General features: G+C 36.2%; 1 protein-coding gene across 1 annotated transcript; it reads left to right on the top strand.

Moving 5' to 3' along the window:
• The first annotated feature begins 6,125 nt into the window (after positions 1-6,125).
• On the top strand, positions 6,126-8,197 carry LOC126602840 (uncharacterized). Its single transcript, XM_050269686.1, has 2 exons — positions 6,126-6,345; positions 7,908-8,197. The coding sequence occupies exons 1-2, from the start codon at positions 6,126-6,128 to the stop codon at positions 8,195-8,197; spliced, it is 510 nt and encodes a 169-aa protein (XP_050125643.1).
• The last annotated feature ends 1,134 nt before the right edge of the window (positions 8,198-9,331 follow it).

The raw sequence follows: 9,331 nt of genomic DNA, 5'->3' as shown, positions 1-9,331 counted from the left end.
TGTCACGCTGTGTTTAGCCTCCTGGTTGGAGGGAAACTCTTTTGGGTCCTTGACAGTATAACATTAACCGGTGCTCAGTAGTTTCGGGATTGGTCAAGTATGGTACAAACAAGTTTCAAGAGTCGTGGAGCAATGTGGCATCCTTATTACAACCTATGTTTCCTTTATATTGGATGCTTATTTCCACATTTAAACTCGAAATCAGTTTGTATAACCACCAATTGTATTTCAGCCTTATTCAACTTAGTTTAGTCCAATTAGGATTCTACATTTTCCCACTTGGACATAAACTAATCATTGTATTGAAATAACATGTCAATCACAACATTGATTCCTTAGTGATCACTTTAGTTATCACGCTATTACATCCCCATCTCACAGAAATAATTCAAACACTAAACTTTAGAAAACTATATGTATTTATTAACACATGCACTCTAGAACCACAAGTATTTAAACCCAAACTGTATGGTGTTTCCTTGTACCAAAATGGAATTATCGTTTATTTAATCATACAAAACCCAAGTTTCTTCATGTATCGCCCTTAGACAGACACACTTCGAACAACAGATTTCAATCTGCTATCAATCATCTTTATGAATCAAAGATGTAATAATGATGAAGTATCACAACATTATCAAGCACGGAAATTGATTAATGCGTACAATACATTCATTGCATTTAGATGACAGAATAAGAAACATGATTTAACGAGAGTAACATGAACACAAATACTTATGCATGTCAGAATGTCAATCTCACTCCCACATTTCAACAAACTCCAAGGAATCATGCACTCCCATCTTTGTGACCTGTTCTTTAAACACTTTAGGAGCCAATGGTTTCATAAGTGGATCAGCAACCATTGATTTTGTATCAATGTGTTCAATCATTATCAACCATTTTCTTACTTCTTTCTTCAAAGACAAATCTTTCATGTCCATCATTCATGCATGTTTATGTTCCACCTTTGGGCAAGAAACATAAACAACCACTATTTGATATGTAACCTTATTGTATAACAACCATGTAAAAGATTAAGAAAACAACCAAGATTTCAAGTCTTTGAACAAGAAAACAATCAACTTAATTCTCTTAAAAATGTTATACCCTAAAAACATCTCAAACCATTCATACATTCCTCTCACATGCAACAACATCAAAATATGATACAATCATATTCAAACTCCAATGAGTTTGCCTAAAGCTTCCAACGAAGCCTCAATTTTGCCTTATGGAGCTAGTTATTAAGTGAATAACCATGAGATGCAATTTTATGTAACATCTTTGGGCAAGAGACATAAAATATCAGTTATGCAATCTTAATCATGCATCCTTATTTGCATAACTATTTCACAAAAATTTCAAGTTACAACTTAAATCATGTCTTTGGACAAGGGAACAAAGTTGGCTTAAAACTTTTATAAAATACTATACACTGTATCATAGTTCAAGCCATTCACTATTTCTGTCTTTTGAAAGATTGGTCTCATGCAATGAACTGTCACTCACAAAATTCAATTAAGAATTCCTTGAACAAAATTTCCTATAATTCCCACTTTGGTGAAGATTTATTCAAACATTTGTTTAACTATAGAGATTATTAGTGTTGATATCCTGCATAAAACTTTAGTTTCAATAATCTTGACACAATATAACATAATATATATATATATATATATATATATATATATATTAAACTTTGGACCAATAACCTTTTTATCTTGCTTTAACATACACACACAACATCAAGTTCAAACTGAAGTTAATAATCAAAGCCACATCAAGAAGATAATCTAATAAAGGCATCACTTACTTCCTGAATGGTTTTGGCACAAGCATGCAATATAATCTCTTCCACCATTCTATATGTTGCCAAACAGAGAATAACACACAGACCAAAATTTCTATAAAATCTCACTTTGGTGAAGATTTAATAAATATTTGTCCAATGGTTAAAATAACATGATTATTTGTTCCAGATGTTGCAGCCTTAGTTGTTTTGTGTTGGCATCATTCCTAAATAAGACTTACAAATAAAAACATTAATGCAAACAAGTATAATCATAAACAATCGTATAAGGGCCAACCAGCAATGTATGACTCTCCAAGAATATCAAATCAATCAAATCCACGTTCGGTGCATCATCCATTGTTTTCTACACTGCATTTGCAATTCGCAAGGACACAAAGCAACACATGCGATTGTTCCACAATTGGGATGACAACCACTAAGACGTCAATCTTTATGGAAAAAGACATCATTTCAAAAACCGTAAATCCATAATTATGTATGTTCTGGGTTAGTTAAACAAGAAATGCACAAATATTATTTACTTTCCAAACTGAAAGTTAAATGCATGGCAAGAAACTGACCAAGTATATAAAATAATTAATTTGTAGTTAAACAACCATAACTTGAGATTGCATGACTATTTGGAAATAAAGTCACCGCTTCATGCAACAGTAAATGCTAGAAGCCTAGACCATTCTTGTATATATAAGAGTAATTAATTCTGAGGTTCTTGAAACCCAACATTTCATAATGCACCCAACAATCATGATTCGAAACAAAAACCATTCGTGATAACCACAGGCAAGGGCATGAACTTGAATCTTTCGTTTTTGTACTCTACTTGTTCCTTGAATGTCCAATTTGTTAAAATCAAAGACTATAAACCCAAGGTTTATTTATTAGGAAATTCAAATGACTTATGATCAATACTCTTTACGAATCTCAGGTAGGCTAATTGCATAATAAATCAAATTATGACATGAATCAAGTCTTTGTTCATAATTTAAAATGAGTACCTGACTAAGTCTTAAACAATGGGGCAGATAGCATACATGTAGGTATGTTTTCAGCCATATATTACATATATTAGTAGTGATAAATCTCAAGGTTGAGGATACGTTTGATATCACGGTATGTTATTCAAAGAAGAGTTCTTTTTGGAGAAAAATTGAGGTCCTATTACAAGTTTATTGATGCGAAAATTAACTTAACACACAAATTAAACTCTCTTGTTGTCAAATTGTAGTATAAATGCAAGTAGGGATCGTTCTAAACCGGGGATTAGGAGGGCTTGCTAAAACCTCTAAACTGACTTAAAAACATATAAACAAAGTTAAAAACACTAAACTGGACTCAAATAACTTAAAACAAACTCAAATGACTCAAAACAAGCTAAAAACGCTCAAATCTACCTAAAAACACAAACTGGGCAGATTTGGACTCTAACACACTTTTGGAACACCTAAAAACACAAATCAAAACAGATTTTGACTAATAAGAAACTTTAAAGTAAATGGGGTTTTGGTTTTGACGAATTTGAAAACAAAACAAGTAAATTAAAGAACTAATGAAATCTGCACGAATTTGAGTAAATTGAATGGATGGAAGGCTAGCTAGGAGGTTCTTCTCCACACATGACATACTTGCATATAAACCAATTTTCAGTTGTTCTTTCGATCAATCATGAAACTCAACACCCCAGGTTAATTAAGTCCGCTTAAATTAACCTTCAAGTTCTCCTTAAGTTATTGAATTGGATGGGAAAGCGCATACAACAATTCAAGCATTCTTCAAAAGTTATTTACGTGAACAGCACAATAAAGATACAATCAAAGATCATTAAGCATTATGAAAACTATAAGTATTGACGAGGCATTCGTTACTATGATGAGCATGAAACTCCTGCCAAGAATTTATTTAACACGATCGTTTATAAGCGACCTTCACTACTTGTGAATATAAGTTTGTAACTATTAGGTGAAACTCCCTTATACTCTAGCATCATATTCATGCATGCAAACTAAGTGTGCACTCTTAATAAACATACACGAATAAGTTATCAATCAAGCAGTTAAACAGATTGAATTCACAACTTATGAAATCACAACTGAAGGTAATCAAATCATATTGCAAGCATGAACATGGTTTCGAATTCCCCCTAGCTAACGGGGGGTTTAGTTCCTCATACTCACAAAGCAAAGATAAACAAATTTAGACATTGAAAACAATAGAATGAAAACACCTAAAAACGCTCCAACAATCCAACTTGAATGGCAAGCACGTCCAAGGGTCCTCCTTCTTCTCTTTGATGCGGCACAAGGTGTGGTTTGATGGATGAGTGATAAATTATGGTGGTGGATGGATATAGGTGAGTTATGGTGAAGGGTGGATGGGTGGATGGGTGGATTGTGTTCTCCCTTGTTATGGTGAAGGGTGGATGTATTTATAGGCTAGGGAGAGGACCACCATCTAATTAAGGTGGTAGTGATGAGTGTTGTGGTAATGAGTGGATGTAATGGTTGTAGTGGGTGGATGTTTGGTAATGAGTGGATGTAATGGGTGTAGTGGATGAGTGTTTGGTAATGAGTAGTGTTTGGTAATGAGTGGATGTAATGGGTGTAGTGGGTGAGTGTTTGGTAATTAGTGGATGTAATGGGTGTAGTGGATGGATGTTTGGTAATGAGTAGATGTAATAGGTGTAGTGGATGGATGTTTGGAGTTGTAGGTCAACACACTTGCACACACACATGCTGATTTCTAGCCTTCAAATCTTCAAAAACGTCCATTCTCATGTCTCTATGCTTGCACTATCCAATCTTGGCCCAAAAATGCTCCAAAATGCTCCAAATAGCACTTTGTTGCTAACTTTGTTATTTGAACCTACAAACACACGAAAATAGCTTAAAGTACTAAAATAACTAGAATTAAACTAAGTAAATGCCAAGAAACAAGCTAACTAAGTTGCATAAATATGCTCCTATCATTTATGCATATTGGTTGCAACATGAATATAAATAAGATATCAAGAATTTCAATAAAATACCGATCATTGTTTGTCAAACTGAAGCAACCATGACTACCAATTCTAGAATGACAAAAGCGCAATACTTACAGTGGTCTAATCTCCAAACCATATATTCCTTTTCTTGCAGTGAATAAAACATTAACAGCAGCATATGGCATTAGAACAATTAATCATGCTATAGAAAAACTGTAGCAATCATTATACGAATTTTATACATGCTTAAAGCATGAAGATTTCTTATTCATTCATCGGACCTAGCAACTTCCACATAAACATGACATATGTACTATCTACCATGTTTCGCGTCGAACCGGGTCAAACTGCCACAATGGATAGTGATTACTTGGCGACAGAACTTATGATGGCACATGTTAATGTTGAAGAAATAGGAAAAAGGAAATCCAGCCAAATAGGTTTGCCCTAATTATCAAGGAAAGAGCCCGAGATAGTGTATTCTAACAAAATGGTCTTCAGCCGCCCGAGTATGTCATTGGTTAACCATCTCAAGCCCATATACATAACTGCTCATCTTGATGGAGTACCCTTTAAGAGGGTTCTGATTGATGGAGGAGCTACAGTCAATATAATACCATTGAAACAAGTGAAGAAGTTAGGAAGAAGTGAGGAAGATCGTATTCCTACTGACTTGATAGTTTCTAGCTTCTTTGGAGCCATTACCATAACTCATGGGATACTACCCTTGGAAGTTAACTTGGGATCCAAGCAAATCATGCTAGCTTTCTTTGTGGTGGATAGTAGTTCCACTTATGGAGTTTTACTTGGCAGAGATTGGATTCACCAAAGTCTATTTATGCCATTTACACTACATCAACAAATTGCAGTTTACCATGAAGCCAAGACCAAAGAACCAAGGTTTTGGGAGATGGTAGAGGTCGAATCATGGCTATTTCTCCCTACAGCTAATGTTGTAGAAGCCATCTTTTATAATCTCAGCATTGGAATTCTGCAATGCCTAGAAGCTGATGAGAATGATCGCTCGACTACGGTGATGGCCTAAAAGCTCTTGGAACAAGGATTGTTTCTCACTAGGGAAGAATGGGATAAACCACATATCATCCCGGCTCCCCAACACCAATAATGTCAGAACAAAGAAGAAATGACCAAGTAGTTGCAGTTAGGTCCTTAAACAAAAAACTGTTGGTGTATGGGAGAGAGATGAAGCAAGAAAATGAAAGCTCAACCTCAAGTAGCCAGAACATATGAAAGGAAGAGTTTTTTGAGAAAAAGATAGAGGCAGCCATACACATGGTTGAGTGTATATATGACTTGGATTGGCTCGATAACATGCCCGAATGCCCAGAATCAGTTGAATTTTTTTGTACAGATGCTGACAAGCCAGCACCAGAGGTACAAGATCCCTTAGAAACCATTGATTTGGGAACTAAGGATGATCCAAGGCCTATACAGATCAATGGCATGTTGGAAGCAGAAGATCGGGCAAAGATAGTTAGCCTTCTGCACGAGTTTAAAGATTGTTTTGCTTGGCATTACATTGAAATGCCAGGTTTAGATTCAACCTTAATAGAACACAAGATGCCTATCAAGGAGGGATATAAACCCGTAAAGCAAGCACCATGAATGATGTCTAAGGAGATAGAAGAAATTGAAAGGCTAGTAAAATCTGGATTTATTAAGCCTACCAAGTATGTCGAGTGGTTGGCCAATATTGTACCAGTATTAAAAGCTATAACTAATGCAATTCGATGTTGTGTTGACTATAAAAACATTAATGGAGCCACGCCTAAAGATGAATACCCTATGCCAATGGCCGACCTCTCTATAGATGCAGTTGCAAAACACAAAGTTTTATCTTTCATGGATGGGAATGCTGGTTATAATCAGATAAAAATGGAAAATGAAGACATATATAAAACAACTTTTAGATTCCCTAGACATGTTAGAACGTATGAATACTTGGTAATGCCATTCAGACTAAAAAATGCTGGTGCAACTTATCAAAGAGCAATGAATGCCATTTTTCATGACTTGATTGGCCATAGCATGGAAGTATACATTGATGACATCGTGGTGAAATCTAAAACTGAAGAACAACACCTAGTAGACCTCAGACAAGCCTTAATAAGAATGAGGACCCATAAGTTGAAAATGAATCCTAAGAAATGTGATTTTGGGTAAGATCGGGCAACTTCTTGGGATTCCTTGTTCATCAAAGAGGAGTAAAGGTTGACAAAAACAAAGCTTTGGCAATAATGGAATCACCCCTCCCACCAATAAAGTACAACTATAAAGGCTTTTGGAAAAAATCAACTTCTTAAGGAGATTTATTGCTAACTTGGCAAACAAGATTCAGCCGTTGACTCCTATCTTAAGATTAAAAAATAAAGAAGAGTTCAAGTGGGCCCACCACACCAAGAGGCCTTTGACATAATAAAGGCTTACTTGGCCTCTCCACCAATGCTCATGCCACCTCAGAGAGGGAAGCCCTTAAAGCTTTACATCTCTGCCTCTGAAAAGTCAATGGGAAGTTTGTTAGCCCAAAACAATGAAGGTGGGAAAGAGCAGACGATATACTACCTCAGTAGAATCCTTACTGAGGTAGAGACAATATATACCCCAATGGAAAAGTTGTGTTTGGCTCTGTACTTCACTGCTTGCAAACTAAGGCATTACATGTTGCCTTGCCATATCCACATCATTGCCAAAACCGATGTAATCAAATACATATTGTCAAAACCAATACTAATTGGAAGGATTGGAAAGTGGATTCTAGCACTATCAGAATTTAATTTTTAGTATGTACCTCAGAGAGCAATAAAGGGGCATGCAATTGCAAACATCTTGGTCTAGCACCAAGAATCATAGGATGAACTTATCAATATCCCAAGCACTTTAGAGGTATCCAGTCTTTGGATCCCACCAAGTAGAGCTCTCTCAGGCAAAAAGGAATGGATTCAGCAAGAGATAAAGAGGATAGCCAGCCTCTGGATCACTCATTAGAAGTTGTATTTTGATGGATCTTGCACTCATAACGCTACTGGGGCTAAGATCGTCATTATTAATCCCAAGGGGTTTACCATTGTTATTCATTCCTTCTGGATTATCAAGATAATACCAACAATCAGGCAAAATATAAAGCACTGATAATTGGTCTAGAGATCTTGATAGAGTTGGGCGCAATTGAAATGGATGTGTTTGGTGATTCAGAGTTGGTGATCAATCAGCTAAATAGGGAATACAAGTGCAAACACATCACCATAGCCGATTATTACTTGGCAGCCACTCAATTGTTGAGTTATTGGGGCACTGAAATATTAGTCAGCCATATTCCCAGAAAGTCAAATGCAATGGCCAATATGGTGCAGTTGGCTTCTGAAGCACAGATCCAAGAAAGATGATTCGGGGTAGAGGTAGAAGTACAAAGGAGAAATCTCCCTTCTATCTTTAAGAGAGGATTCAGCCTAGATGTGATGATTACAGAGCCAAAGATAGAAGATTGAAGATCACCTATTACTCAATACTTGAAAAATCCTTATTTCCCTACAACTAAGAAGAATAGACAGCAAGCAACTAAGTATGTCATGTGGGAGGAAAATCTGTTAAGAAAAACTCCACAAGTAAAAAGAATAGACAACAAGCAACTATGTATATCATGTGCAAGTAAGTTCAAGATTAAGAAGATCCAATCTAGTCCTTACTACCATCAATCAAATGGTCAAGCAGAGGCCAGCAACAAGATCTTGGTGAACATTATTAAAAGAATGGTGGCAGGTAGTCCAGAGAAATGGCATGAGAAGTTGGGAGACACTTTGTGGGCTTACAAAACCTCCAAGAGAACAGGAACTAGAACTACTCCCTCTGCCCTTACCGAGTGAGATGTTGTGCTTCCTATGGAGATCAATGTAAGTTCGGTTAGACTTCAGAACTAGTATGGTTTACACATTGAATAATGCATCCAAGCTATGTGCCAAGGAGTTGAAGATCTGGTGTAGTCTGAATTGAAACTTTAAACAAGATTTAAGAAGGGAAGAGAGCTGTTGCCCAAGCATACGACAAAAAGGTAAAGTTAAAAGCCGTCAAATAGGGGGAATTAGTGTGGAAATCAATTTTGCCCTTGGGAGCTCAAGTTAGAGGCTTTGCGAAGTGGAGTCCCACTTGGGAAGGCCCTTTCACTGTCAACCAAACACTGGATAGAGGAGGATATTACTTGGCAGATTTAGAAGGGAACTTGCAAAGGCATCCAATTAATGCTAAGTTTTTGAAGAAATATCATCCAACTTTATAGGATGCAAGAGATTGTTATATTGAGGAGATTTAAGCAAATTGAGAAAAGTTGAAGTTAGTTTACTACAGTTACAAATTCGAAGGACAATAAGACTAATAAAGGTGAAGAAGGGATTCATTTCATTTCATAAGAAGATTACAAGGATCCTAGCCTAATAACTTTGCATTTTGGGCCATGGTAGCTATCCTAGAATAATAAGTTTGCATAATGGTGAAAATTTTGCCTGGCTCTCCTAGGTACATATTGC

This window comes from Malus sylvestris, chromosome 15 (assembly GCF_916048215.2).
Source record: "Malus sylvestris chromosome 15, drMalSylv7.2, whole genome shotgun sequence".
Lineage (NCBI taxonomy): Eukaryota > Viridiplantae > Streptophyta > Magnoliopsida > Rosales > Rosaceae > Malus > Malus sylvestris.
This window is presented reverse-complemented; position numbering and strand designations above follow the sequence as displayed.